General features: G+C 40.9%; 1 protein-coding gene across 1 annotated transcript; it reads right to left on the bottom strand.

Annotated features, from left to right (window-relative positions):
- Positions 1-4,253: 4,253 nt before the first annotated feature.
- On the bottom strand, positions 4,254-13,602 carry LOC307250589 (putative E3 ubiquitin-protein ligase HERC3). Its single transcript, XM_080027705.1, has 22 exons — positions 13,344-13,602; positions 13,084-13,204; positions 12,788-12,864; positions 12,241-12,462; positions 12,050-12,141; positions 11,498-11,628; positions 10,896-11,020; positions 10,361-10,437; positions 10,126-10,229; positions 9,901-9,960; positions 9,705-9,810; positions 9,058-9,227; positions 8,198-8,415; positions 7,945-8,069; positions 7,670-7,768; positions 7,131-7,265; positions 6,782-6,945; positions 6,599-6,656; positions 6,415-6,485; positions 6,119-6,302; positions 5,234-5,336; positions 4,254-4,708 (listed from the first exon to the last, which is right to left on the bottom strand). Exons 1-22 carry the CDS (start codon positions 13,546-13,548, stop codon positions 4,494-4,496), a joined length of 2,862 nt encoding a protein of 953 aa, XP_079883831.1. The 5' UTR covers positions 13,549-13,602; the 3' UTR covers positions 4,254-4,493.
- Between the last annotated feature and the right edge of the window lie 877 nt (positions 13,603-14,479).

Here is a 14,479-nt window from a genome sequence, read left to right as displayed (position 1 = left end):
AATAAAAAAATTAAAGTTTGTAGTTAACAAGTGTAACATGTTCTTAGTAAGGGCAGAATTTCATAAATAAAGGTTTATTTTTTCAGCAAGATATTTGGTCAAACGCTAGTGGTCATCCGTCCCTCTGTCCAGTTGTTAGGCATCTGGCTGCTTGCAAGTTATGTTGTCTTGCTAATTTTACTATTCATCTGAACTGAAATAAATGTTGACTTTTTCCTTTATTCTCTTCGCCAGAATGCACCAGAATGCTTAGATTACATGTTAAAAACACAAAAAAATCCCCAGAAGATTGGTCAGGGGTTTAGTTTACTGACAAACATTACAATGGATACTAACATGATGTGGGCATTTGGGATTATAAATCATTTTTGCATTGGTTGTAGCCTACAGCATATCACATGCTATTCATTCAGGTGTGTGATGGCCACCCCACTCTACTCTGTGGCCCACCTTGGCCACCCCAGTCAAAATTTCCTGGAATCGCCACTGCGTGGCGTCACTATGATGAACAGCTAGCCTACCTGTTTCTAGATCCATTTATTGTAGGCTATGTGACAAGCATCAGCTCCCACTGACACTAGTATTCTGTATCCTGTTGTTAGCCAATTAGATGTTTTAGATTCCAAGCGACTTTATAGCGCAATGAAAAGTCTGCACTAGTCTGCTTGATGATCTCATTCCAGCTGTTCTTTGTTTCATCCGACCAACCAACCTGCAGAATAATGGGGCCATCTAGTGGTCCTTAGACTAGATTTTTTTATTTCAAAATTACACTTTTCAGACCTAGGCTGTGTTCGGAAAGCCATAGCCTACTAACGTCCTACTCATACTCATTTTGACTTCAATTTGAGTATGTGACGGTTGGGTATGCGAGTTTGGGTATGCGAGAAATTCCCAGATGAGTACTAACTTCCTGGAAGATTTTGGGTATGAATCGATTGTATACTTTTCCTACTCAACCGCCCCACAATGCATTGGGTCAATTCTACCCGCCCAGGAAAATTAAATATTTTCAAGCAAGTTGCTAGGCAACGACATTGTTTGGGGTCCGCGATCTGACAACTGTACATGCAGTCATTCATAAACTCTTAAAATAGATAAGAGATGGAGATAAATACCTAACAACATTAGAGTTACTAAGTGAAATGAGTGATGTGAGTCTGATAGTGGAGAGAGATCAGAACAGATCGCTGTTCCACACACCGCGGCTCGTCCAGCTCAACTGACAGACAGCTGAGTGCTGTCTGATGAGCCGGACAGAGAGCGTCGGAGGGATCCTCCGCCTCAAAACATAATTATAAAACAAGAGGTCTAAAACACAGATGATGAACACAGGACTGTAAAAATCTAGTTCAATATCTAACCTGTAGAGGGCGTCTAAACTTCCTGAATCTTACAAGAAGAAGAAGAAATTCTTTATTGCTTGAGTAGGCTATAGATTTCAGTGTGGCGCAGCAACGTGATTTGAGAAGCCTATCCCTCCAGGTAAGGGAAGGGAAGCGGGAGCCTTGTTTGAGACTGTTATTTGTCGTCATAATGACTGGTAACGGGGCTGAACCATCATAGAAAAAAAATTCAATGCAATGAAGAAAAGCTAAAAGGGAGAGATAGGCGGGCGGGAGGGCATTGCCAAGCAACGTATAGGCTACACAATTTCACGAAGCAGTGTTTACTCCTAAATGAATGAGCGGTAGCCTACTAAAACAAAGTTTACTTTGCCTCACCAGCATCATCAGATGACCATTATTCATCTGAAATAGTCATTATTTACAACACATTACCTTATCGTGATCCATAACTGCCGTCTCTCGTTCATTTGCTTTGTGTGAGGACACGTAATCTTTCAGCTCCGTGAGAGGTGACACTGCATCATCTCATTGCAATCAGGTGTGTGTGTGTAGCACAGGTGCCGAAAAGAGTCCGGTGCCCTCACACTTTCGACACACGGACATGCACTATATTGCTTCCTGATCATTTGAATCTCGCACGCCCGGCACGAGCTAGAAAACAGCTTCACGACAGCTGGCGTCGTAAAAATACTACCGCTTTTGTCCAAAGGGGCCGCCAACGTGCCATGTTACTCGTAGTGGCTTTAAATCACGGCTCAAAACCCATCTGTACACCCTGGTTTTTCCTCCCCATTAACTATCTTACCTCTGCACTACTATCTCTAGCCCCTTTTACACAGAGATTGCGGCATATTGACGGAACAACATCACTTCAATATGCCGGCTTTGCTTGCTTCTGTGTTATTTACACAGAACCAAGCAACGCCGGCCTGCTGGCGCATCAGTAGTCCCTTTTACACAGCGCTCCGGAATGAAAGAGGTGCTTGTAAACAGCGTCAGGTGTGACGTAAACATTTAGCGCCGCGCCGGTCAGCTGCTTTACAACAACAACAATGGCCGGTGAATTGAGAGCAGAAGTGCTGGAGCTTGCAGTAAGAGGGCCGTATTTTACTGTCCCCACGATGTGCCAGTTGATCTCGCTACGCGCTGAGTCCAACATCACTGGGACAGTTAACCAAACTGACTAAATCAATCCGACCGCTTCACCTCTGTGTGTGTGTGTGTGTGTGTGTGTGACAGGTTGGTTGTGAGCGAGTCTCTTTGTGAGGGCAGCGATCTGCCAATCAGACATACACATACACACAGTGTGTGAAGTCACGTTACTGTAGACAGAAATAAAGTGTGGATATACGCTTAGACTTAGGATAATAATAGCGGCGGCGGAATGTGTTAGCAAAACAGTAGCTCTGTGGCTAACAGCTGAGCCGGAGCCTTCAGTCAGCTGAAGCAGACAGTCTAGCGGGGCGAGCAGACTATTCCCCGTTACTAGGTCGACCTTCAAGCTGAACAAGAGCCCTCCGCTGCGCGTCGGGCTCCTGCTTCAGCTTGTCGGTCTTTATTTCTAGCAAGTGACCCGTTCGCTATACTTTATCCCTTACTTAGCCTAGCCTAGCTTTCCATTGTACAACTTCTCCTGGGCAGAAATAGACTCATACACCCTGCAAAATGAAGCGCGGGGGTTTGGATTGAACAACGGACCTTATGATCAGCTAGATTATACACCGTTCCTTTTATTTGGTGATTTTTACGGGACATCAGGCCGCCGTGGTTAATGTTAAACACACGTCCTTCAACTGCTAACATGGTCGCATGTTTAGAACGTAGACTATGGAACGTCAAACGCCCCCCTGTTCCGCAACAACAAGCTGGAGCATTTAAACAGAGAGGCGGAACTGATCGTGTCGGGAATCTTACTACCCCCCGAGGTAGTAAAATTCCCGGAACGATCACTCGCACCTTTCTTCCCTCGTTCCGCAACTGTCGCATTTACACAGCTGGGGGGAGGGCCGAAAGGCCGGCATATTCCCGGCTTTCACTGGCTGTGTAAAAGGGGCTTTTGTTTATATGTGGATGTCTGGGCTTTATGTCTTTTATTTTGGTTATTGTTATTTTAACTTCAATTGTTTACCTACTGAATGCACTATGTTCGGCACTTTGGACAGTGCAAACTGTTATAAATGTGCCTTTATAAATAAATTGTACTTACTTACTTACTTACTTACTTACTTACTTACTTACTTACTTACTTACTTACTTACTTACTTACTTACTTACTTACTTACTTACTTACAACTCACCCCAGGCCCTCTGGCACAAATCACCCCAACCCCAGAATTTTGGATAATAATGCAGTAGTTTAGGGCTGACATTGTGCTAACTATATAGACACAAAGTGTAGCATACTAAAGCACTAAAACATGTGTCAAATGTTTTCAAACGTGTCTATAATTGTTCAGACACAATAATAAAAAACCTTGATCATGGAAATTTTACTTTGAAAGGCAAACAACAGTTTTTTTTTAGCTTAAATGTGCTTGTATCTTATTCCATGTTTCTCCCTTCTTTACAGGATGAGTTAAATTGATGGCTCTTTTTAAATATGTGGTCACATTTCCAATTTCTTCTATGGTTTTCTAGAAACAAGGGGTGGCACAACTTCCCCACGGCACAACTCAGGCCACTCTCCCCTACTCATTATATATCCTACTCAACTATGTTACCTGTATCAAGCATCAAATCTATGATGTTTGGTTTCAGTAGGCTCCATTAAATCCACCTCAAATGGTTTCCTAGGAAATCAGAGCCACTGACTGACTGCATTTCGAGTCAAGTCAAAGTTTATTCATATAGCACATTTAAAACCACCTCAGTTGAGCATTTAAGCAACATAGAAAATAAAAACACAGTAAAAAAGACCATGGACATGGTATGAGGTACAAAGAAAACAATGCCCCCGACATGAGTGAATATAATTAAATTTAGGACACAATATTCTCTAAATTACACCTAATTTACATAGAGGCCACTACATACAGATATTTGCTTAAACATCCACATTCAAAAATAATTTAGTAATAACATATACTTTGCTCAAATATATATACAATACAATTAATCAGAAGCACTGACTGTAAACTCAAAACCCTAAATGAATCCCCCGTCTGGTATCACAGCCTCTGCCAGCCTCTCTTGCATGATCTCCTTGGTTGAGTATAAGGGCAGGTACAGAATGGAGTGGCAGGTCAGAGACTCAGGTTTGTGCTGATCATGGAGACCAGGCTCGGCTTGGTGAACTTGTACCCTCATCCTGATGTGGTCCATGCCAAGAATAGGAACCCTCCTCTTGCCAGTCAGGAACACTGAGGAGGGAAGATAATGTAAAGACCTTCAAGTTAAATGGATAATGTATAGCGAACAGGGTCACTCTCAAGACATAAAGGCCGACAAGGTAAACAGGAGCCTGATGGCTACTAACTAAATAAATCCATTAATTGAAGCTAAATGTTGTTTGGAGCTTGGACTAGACGTAAGTTTGTTGAGTCTAGTGTGAACATGGCATTAGATTTACCTACCTAATGGACACTTCTGAAGCACCAAATTAACAATTGAAAAACAGTTCAATATTTGTGTGGCAGAATTAAAAAAACAGAATCAGGGGATTTTAAGAAAACCAATTCGAACAATAGGTGTTAATGGTGGTTACTCCAATTATGACCTCATCAGACTAATTGTATCTGAACTAAGATATTGTTCGTAAAGTATCTATTTACAACTGTTTGCATATGTTTTATTTAATAAACAAATCATTATAAAATGTAGAAATACATATTACTTGTGTTTGATAACAACAATGGAAAGCTACAAAGACTACGTATAGTACTCACAAATGAAGTCCTTCTTCTGCTCTTCAGTCAGTTCATCAAACACCTCCCAAAACATCTGTATGGTGGGGTGGTTAACACGGTATCCCCATTCATAAACTGTGTTCTGAAAGCAAAGACAGTTACAATGATTGACAGAGTAAAATCAGACACTTGAAGATGTGTTAACCCATGTGCTCCTGGGGACGTTTGTGTATAACTTTGGCTGTGCTGAAGTAAACCAAATACATTAACATATCCTAGACTCTAATTATCCCATTAAGAAAAATCCACTTTGCATCTTTTATATGAGAAATCGTTCAATTATAGTTTAAAAGAAAAAGAAAAAGGCTTATAGCATCACAAAAACTGGCATTTAAAGGGTTTATCACATAAAAAACAAACAAAATGAATGAATATTTGTAGAAAAGTAGAAAAAAATATTACTGTAGCCTATAATGTTTTTATGGTAGTTTTTAGGAAGGGGACGTTTTTGTCCTTAGGTTAATAAATGTGCTGTATAAACAAAGAACACACAAGGGTTAAACAGGTTGTAGTAGCAGAGAAAACTAGCCTGGCCCTACCAGACCATCGTACTTCATTTCATTTGTACAGAGGGTCTGGCGCATGACATCGTCACGACCAAACGATATGCGATTGGTTGGCAGATCCAGAGTGGCACTGGGCAGATCCAATAGTTTTAAACTTCAACAGACACCCGACTTCAAGAGAGTTAGCGTTTGTCAATTGAGCGATTCCAGACCTTCTGTACAAATTAAATGAAGTACAATGGTCTGGTAGGACCAGGCTAGACTGACTACTGAAGGGAAATTAAAATTGAGCGGAAGTATGTAGGCGGGCGGTGCCAAGCTAAGAGGAAACAAGAGGAGCTTGTGTTTTGAACTGTACCCGTCTCAGCTCTGGCCAGTCAAAGGCTTCTTGGCCCACCAGCACTCCCCTCAGCTCCTCTGGACTAAACTGTTTGACCAGATCCCGGTCACACACCAGGAAGAAGCCTCTTCTGAACTCCTTAAACACTCTCTGTACTGATGTGTTGAAGACATGGTTCACATAGGCATCCACAAACTCCTTCCTGTTCAACAGATAAAGGTTTCAATCCAACCAACATTTCCTCTGGGACAGAGCTGATCTGTCTGCAGATCTCACAAACACAACTTAATATTTTAATATTTTGGCAGTCTTACTTATTTTGACTAGTCACTGGTTTCCCAGGGTTTTGAGGATCAAGGTCAACCTCTGTCCCTCTCCAGTTGATCTGTTCGATCAATTATGAATAGAGGAAGTTAGTAATGTCACTGCAAGACCTTTGGAACACAAATAAAATAGATAAATGAGACTAATGCAAGTCTTCCAGAGTAAAAAACCAACCGCAAAAGACAGGTCTTTAAGGGCATCGTCTTTACAGTCCAAGACGTCCTGCAGTATCCTTAAAAAACAGTTAAACCAAGAAAATTGATTGTAGAAAGCTGAATGATTCAGTTATTGACAACTTTTCAAGCACCACAATGCAAAGCCCCAGATTTGTATTACTTAATATATATGGATACTTACTTTCCAACACCGTCTAATTCCCTCATATCCTCCAGTGTTGGCTCTACATCGAGCAGCTTCTTGAACAGAGCCAGAGGGAATGGTAGGTAAATGGTATTTTGGTTGTACAAGGCCAATCCACACATTACCCCCAACAGGAAGAACCTCTTGTCCTTTTTTGTTACCTGAATTGAAAAGGAGAAATAATGAAAATCTATTGAAATTCTTTGAATATGATAATCCATGGTTTGTAAACTGCTAAACTGAAACTGTTAACATATATCATCATAAGCAGGAAATCCATGAACTAATCCTGTGTATATATGGTTACACAGTAGATGGTTCAAAACATGAGGATATAAGGTCTTACATTGGAGGGGAACCACGTTAGGGATTCATTAAACATGAACATCCCAAATTTAGAAGACATTATTTCACGAAAGGAGTGGTGAAAAAAGTCTCTTTTGTAGACATCTGTGACCTTTGGGTCCTCATCAAAATAGACCTGAGAGAGAAAAAAAGATATATGTTGTTTTATTTGATAGATATTTAAGTTAAAGTAACAACATGTTTATCTGCATGTCAAAACTAAACATTTACCCGAAGTGCTTTCTTGAAGTCGCTGGGATGAGTACCAGCCAGTTGTGTGAAGGTTCCCTTCAAAAGTGACGCTCGCTTCAGTTTCAGTTCCAACCAAAGTGGATTTGACTCAGGAACCCATCCCTAACACCATCCTTGGAGTTGTCATTTGTAAATGTTGTCAGTTCAACATTTTTCAAAATATTATATTCTATCTTTTTTCATCTCTATTATATTTTTATGATCAAAGGATTTTTTCTTTTATTATTAAAGGTGGGGTCAGCTGGAGAGTAAAGGCACTAGTATATGGTTTAGTTTAGATTAGGTTACCTTAGTGTGTGCAGCATTGATATCAAACGCCATTTTCTTTGATTTCAGATCCATCTCAAATGGGAAGTCACGTAGGATGAGTGGCTGATAATGCATACCCTGAAAAAAAGAGCACATCAGTACTTTACTATTTTGACAAAATGAATCCTTGATGAAGATTTGATTTTTTTAAACAATTAATATCATGTGAAAAGTGACATGAACAATGAGTGATAGAAGGAGGGAAACACCTGATGGCTTTCTTCAGATGGCTTCAAAGTACTGAATTTTGTTACCTTGGTTTTTGACATTGAACGCCAAAGCTGCAGATCCTTTGCAAGATATTCTCCACTAAACCCCAAACAAAACGTTTGTTCTGGAATTCTCTCAGGTCCTGCAATCCTGTTGTTGGCCTTTAGAGGGAGTACATTCAGGCAATGTTAATAAGGTAAATGGTGGGCAGTAAATAGAAAGTATTCTTTGCACCAAAAGGGTGAGTAGGATTACATTGTGTGTGGCATGCAATTCACAGGAAAATACAACTGATACTTCCGTTGTACATGTACTGGAGGACTAGCAGCATGTTTTTCACTTTAGATTTCCAATGAACAGGCTGAGATGGAAGCAGGATGACTGTGAGGGCCTGCTTCCATACCTTGACATGTTTAACCATGGTGGAGGGGGGCAGCGAGGACCACCAGTCCCCTGAAGAAAACAGCATAGACATTTTCGGAAAATTGATGTCAGTTATTGTGTGTACATGCAGACTCATAATCGGGTAAATAAACAAATAAGACTTCAACAGGACTTGTAAAATGCATGTAAACACCTTTATCCAATCTCTTTCGCACACAAATCGGCACATTAACGGACAAGCGAAGTCGGATAAGAACACCTAGATAACTCGTTCATAGTCGGCATTCTACCTGCATGTATACAGGATCGCATATCTCATATCGGAGTTCTCGTTCTGCGCTTGCTCAAGAATCCCTGTGGAGGATTTCACAAGGAAGTGGAAGGAGACAACGTAATAAATAGTAGTGTTGTTGCCGGAAAGGAACCGGACGTGGCTCTATAACCACTTGTTGAAAGGGCTACAGCGCCACGTAGCGTAGCAGAATCAGCTATGCTCAAGCCTTAAATCGAATCTTAAGGCCATGTATACTCAGACAAGTGACGCGGTCCGTTCGAGTGGCAAGTTCGGTATATGTCTTAATCCAAGTTGTCCCATGGAAACCCACTGAGTGAGCGTTTCCCATCTGGGCAGATGTCCCAGATATTGAGTGGGTCACCAGAATAATTATTGATAATTATTACTTTACTAATCTAAAATGAAGCCTTTAAAACATTCAGATGTTTCAAATAGTTTATATCTCACAGTACCTAAGACCTGGAGGCTTTCAGCAGACAGCCTCTGTGTGGCAACAGCAACCATGTCAGCCAGCTCTGTGCCCTGTGACAGTTTATGTGTCTGGATCACATGCAGTAGCTCATTGAGAAGCAGGTAGATCCTCAACCCCTCCACTCCCACTGGATTCTCATCTAGAGAGGGAAGCAACTGCAACACAGCAGCCTCCACCTGTTAAGGATATTTAATGTAATGTATTAATGGAGTAGAATATTAAAGGTGGAGTCAGTAATTCTGAAGAACGCTTTGTTGTCAAAATCACTTTTTGTCAAACTTTGTGAATATCTCCTCAAGATCCACTACTTGTCCGTACTGTGTGTGGGCTGAAAAGAAATATTGTGTTCCAGTAATACACAAACTGGTATGGAAACAAAGGGTATGTACACAAAGGGGCCTACCGTAGCTAGCAACATACAGGTTTACAGAACATAGGCTGTGTAATAACACTGGATTATTCTTCAGTTCAAAGACAGTATGTACAGGTTGGAAGCATATCACGAGGAGTTATTCACCGATTAAGACAAAAAGTAATTTGGACAACACCTTTAATAAAAGTTTTTTTGGGGGTACACTTTCCCGTTTTTTTGTCGTTTGTTTTTATTGCTAATAAGTGGACAGATAACACAAAGTCACATTTTGGTGTCATACCTCCGTCATAACCGTATCATTCTTCACCAGTTTCTCAAAAGCAGTTTGTGCAAGTGACAAGTCCAAGCCGGAGTACGTTGGTGAAGTCTGGAAATGTTTATCTTTTCTGTGAAGACAAAGCATACATACAGTACATGTGAATGTAATGTCATTCACATGAAGAAGTGAAGATCATACACAGATGTGGTGTTTTTACCTTCGGTCGAGGAAAAACTGATTGACAGAGGATGCAGAGGAAAACAAACTCTGGATTTCCCTGTGAAGATTTCACATGGTTAGTCAATAACACAGAGAATATATGGATAGATCATGAAAACCATTATATATATTGGTCGCCCCTCAATTGATCTCTCGAGGATAATAAATAAAAGTTAAATGAAAATGAAATATTGAGATATAACTGCTACTGCGTTATACTTACTGTATTATCATTTTCCATGATTTTGTATTACATTGAGAGGTCCATTTGTCAATCATCTCACTAATACATTCGAATCTATTAGCATTTGACGCCACACAAACGTCCTGTGAAAGAAGAAAGGGTTCCAGTTTGGGTTAGAAAAATGATGTCTCATGTATAAATAATCAGAGTAGAGGTAATTAATACACTTCCTACAGTTAAGGTCTGACTGCATTGTATGCATTTGTGTTGGTACCTGAATAGACGCGCACGTTGCAAACGAACAGTTTCCTCCTGCGTAGATGTTTCGAATTATGGGACCAGTAGTGGTGCCTGGAATAATAATAGAGATAAAGTTATCTTTGTCCTTGAAAATGGTCGAATGTACAGCATGGTAAATATGGAATTGTTGACTCTGGAACTCAGGACTTTTTCCCATTCAGTTAGTTATAAGAGTGTCTACATTTCCAGGCTGCATTTTGGCAAGGAATATCCAATCTAAAATGTCAGCCGCTATATACAGTCGGGAGGATATGATTACCCTGTTGAGAAAACTGAAACGTATCAGGCTGGTCTCAGCTGAAAAATCTAAACATATTTCCATTTCTGGTTCAATTTTTATAGAATTCAGCAACTGTTCATGTTACATTTGATAAACAAATCATTTGTAATCCCCTTCTGCTATCACCCAGGTACAATATAAAGAAGACTTTTCTTCCTTTACTGGCATTTGTACGTTGTTACTTCTAATATGGTACAGTTTTTTTGTTGTCAATTAGAAATGCAGTTACCCTGTGGCAGTTGGACAGGTAGTGGCACTGATGGGTGTCTCTCCTCTCTGTGTCCCAGCTGTCCTTGCTCTCCACAGCCAAAGGAGTAAACCCTTTTGGAGTCCGTCAACACTAGCGTGTGATGTCTGATTGAGAAAAACAATTAAGCAGAAACGGAAATTCCACATCTAGATGTTATTACAGAACTTCCTCCAAGCCTCTATTTCACTAGACTAAAGCCAGTGGAATAATCTTTCTGTTATTGATGGATTAACAGGTGACAATGTTTAAGACACAGTAATGCAAGGACCTGAGAATATGAGGCAGTAGCTGACCGTTCAGAAGTTGAACTACAAACAGGAAGAGGCTGAGGCCATTGCACACCTTACTAAATTAGAAAAGTTTATATTTATAGCCTGATATTCTAAAAGTTTCTCATCTATGTTAGACTCGACTTTCGTTAATGCTTTCTGTGACATTTGGAAGTGCTCAAATAAAAACTCAGAAGTCTCTAAAATATATTTGAAAATATATCAAAATCCAGCAAGCAAAAACAGTCGCAACAGGAGAGGGTGTAATTGCACTGGCAATTAATTAAATTAAAGTTAAGAACTGTACTGTACCGTCCACATGCAATCTTAGTGACCCTTGCCCCCCAGAGCTCTGCAACAAGCCGAGGTTGTAGTTCATTGCTGAATGAGTTGTGTCCAAGCTGTCCATACTGACCAGAGCCAAACGTGAACACTGCTCCATCCTAAGGAAGCAACCACAAAACCAGGGTTTAAAGTCCCACTTATTGTTTATTAATAATTATTGACATATCTGTAGAATCTAAGAACCTAAGAAATCATTAAGAAAATGTATTCTCAGTTTTAATGACCAGAAAATGTTTTTTTTTAAAATCAATGACTGATGTCTGATTGGCTGATGATAATGAATCCAAAACAGTGCCTGTTGAATTTGTCGGTCAGAATCCCTGAACTCATCTCTTCTTCCTTCAGTGAGTAAATTTAGACCCCGCAGAAACTGAGTGAGCGCAGAAGTAAAGTTAGCAACTGAGAGTAAGGTATGCAACTATGGTTCTATGAATTCTGGAGGACCTCGGGGCTACTTGCAAGTCAGAGCCGACACAACATAAGGGTAGGCCAGATGTTCGACAGTTTTCTTAGCCTGACCTTTGTCAAAATGGCGGTGTGGTCCTTTCCACAGGAAATGTGAACAGTTTTCTTCATGTTCAGGTGATGAACAGAGGTCGGTGTATGTCTGTCTGTAGAAATTAAATTAAAAAATCCAGGTTTACATCTTACAGAATTGATATATAGCCTATTTAAATAAATGCAAGCTAGAATGATTTTTTTTTTTGTACCAGTGGTGTCTCCCAGGCCGAGCTGTCCACAGGCGTTCCCTCCCCAGGCGAACACAGCTCCAGAGACAGAGAGGGTGAAGCTCTGCTCTCCCCCTGCAGAGATGTGGACCACAGGGAGCCCTGACAGAGAGCCAAGGTGTTGGGGTGAATCGGCCCCGAGCTTCCTCTTCCCCAGACCCAGCTGGCCTCTGGAGCCTTGGCCCCACGTATACACCTGACCGTCTGTGGAGAAAAACAAGTGGAAAAAAAGCGATTTCAGGAGGCGCTCATGGTGTGTAGTGGTTAGAGTGGTTAGGTTTTTGACAACAAGCATTCTCCAGAATGGCTGACTCCACCTAGAGGTGTACAAAATGTAGTTGTTGAAACGTCAACGCACTGATTGTTCAAGTTATATGCCGTGAATAAGTGACTGAGGGATGGCTACAGGTTGTCAATTGATTGATTTCAGTTTATTGCCTATAATACTGTATAACTATTTTATAGCATTTTCTGTGTTTGTGTCTAACAAATCTTGTTTTCAGCTTGTATATTCATAGCAATACACTACCTTTGGTCAGGACGACTGAGTGCTGGCTCCCACAAGCCACCTGAGACACTGGAATGTTACACAAAGCATCTACAGGCCTGAGAGAAGAAGAAATAGAAAATGGCACCATTAGCCATACGCAAACTTAGTATTTTTAAGAATGTGCTACCATGAATTCAAGTAGGCCTACAGATTATACAGAAGACAAATAAATATATAAATAAATACATACATATCATATTATAATATTGTCCCAAAACACCTGAGTTCTCAGTATCAAAACTGTTGTTTCACATACACGTTGAACTTGACCTTACCTTGGGATGAAAGGAGTGTGAGTTGTGTCAACACAGAGGACTTTGCCTGACTTTGACAGCAGCGTGACCGTATCATCGCCACAGCACACAGCCTGGATCTTCTCTTTGTGTTTCACATACCCTACACAGCAGCAGGTAATAGTGGATCAATGCAGCAACAAAAACAGAGGTTATCCTTTTTACCTATTTACCTTTTTTGTATGAAGGGCGTTAAGTTCATGGGTTATATTAAAGAAATTAAATACAAAAACTATTCTCACTCTGTTTTCCTTTAACACCTTTCTCGTCGTGGCGAATAATGAACGCATCTCCGCTGCTTTTGATTATGGCGAGCGCACTTCGACCTGCAGCCAGCTCCGCGATGTGGAAGCGGAGGTTCAAACAGTGAACCCCGTCCTCCGCTGAGACACCCGAGCAGTCTCTCGCCCGGAAGCCCTGCTGACAGTCCTCTCCCCATGAAAACATGTTGAACAGTGGCTCTGGAAGTCACCGGCAGCTCGTTTATACATGACAGCTCTTTCAGGCAGAAACCAAACTTGATTCCAGAGCAAACTTTTGGAAAACGAAACTTAGGTCTACTAAAGAAACCTTGTACTGAACTCAAATAACACGCCCAGTGAGTCACAGCCAGATAAGATGGGCTTCATGACGGATGAAAGGGAAAACGAAAGTGAAACTGGATTTGAAGAATAAAAAAGTGGTTCAATCAGACAAGAAGAGTTCTCCAGAATCGCTGACTCCACTTCTTTAACCATTAACTTGTGAGCACCTTCCTATCTGTCTCACCTTTATCATAATTGCGGTGTGGTCCTACACACTGAAAATGTGAACGGTTTTTCTTCATGTTTAGGTGAAATGAAAAAACAGGAATGCAATGTACAGAAACCATTTCGGCCTATATTTTAATAAATAGTTAAGCTAGAATGAGCCCAGCCCGAGCTGTCCACAGGCATTCCCTCCCCAGGCGAACACAGCTCCAGAGACAGAGAGGGTGAAGCACTGCTCTCCCCCTGCAGAGATGTGGACCACAGGGAGCCCTGACACAGAGCCAGTGGCCGACTCAGGGGTGGGGTGGGGGGATCCATGGATGAAAAAGCGCGCTAAAGTGCCCTCAACAGTGGTGAAACCGAGAGGATTAAATTATTAAATTATGTATTATAAAATGATTGTGTGACCTTCTTGTGCTCGTCTGGTGCCCTGTGATGAAAACGAGAGAAAGTGCCCCATTGGCTGCCCTTTACACGTGACAAAAAAATTATTGAGTGCCCTCTAAGGTGCTCCATCATACAATAAATATATGTCCACATCTCTGTAGTATAAATAATGTTTTATTGGTTTTATGAAATATTCATATTTTAAGATCCTGGATTTTTTTTCTCAATGAGCTGTAAGCCAT

This window comes from Ammodytes marinus (genome assembly GCF_949987685.1).
Source record: "Ammodytes marinus genome assembly, chromosome: 5".
Classification (NCBI taxonomy): domain Eukaryota; kingdom Metazoa; phylum Chordata; class Actinopteri; order Uranoscopiformes; family Ammodytidae; genus Ammodytes; species Ammodytes marinus.
The sequence above is the reverse complement of the archived record's forward strand: the minus strand, read 5'-3'. Positions and strand labels throughout refer to the sequence as shown.

Excerpts from the sequence above, each read along its gene's own strand:
- LOC307250589 (XM_080027705.1), bottom strand. The coding sequence starts at position 13,548 with ATGTTTTCATGGGGAGAGGACTGTCAGCAGGGCTTCCGGGCGAGAGAC. Across the intron at positions 12,865-13,083 it reads CACACTCCTTTCATCCCAAG|GCCTGTAGATGCTTTGTGTA; the intron begins GTAAGGTCAAGT and ends TTCTTCTCTCAG. Across the intron at positions 6,303-6,414 it reads CCAGTGACTAGTCAAAATAA|GAAGGAGTTTGTGGATGCCT; the intron begins GTAAGACTGCCA and ends TCTGTTGAACAG.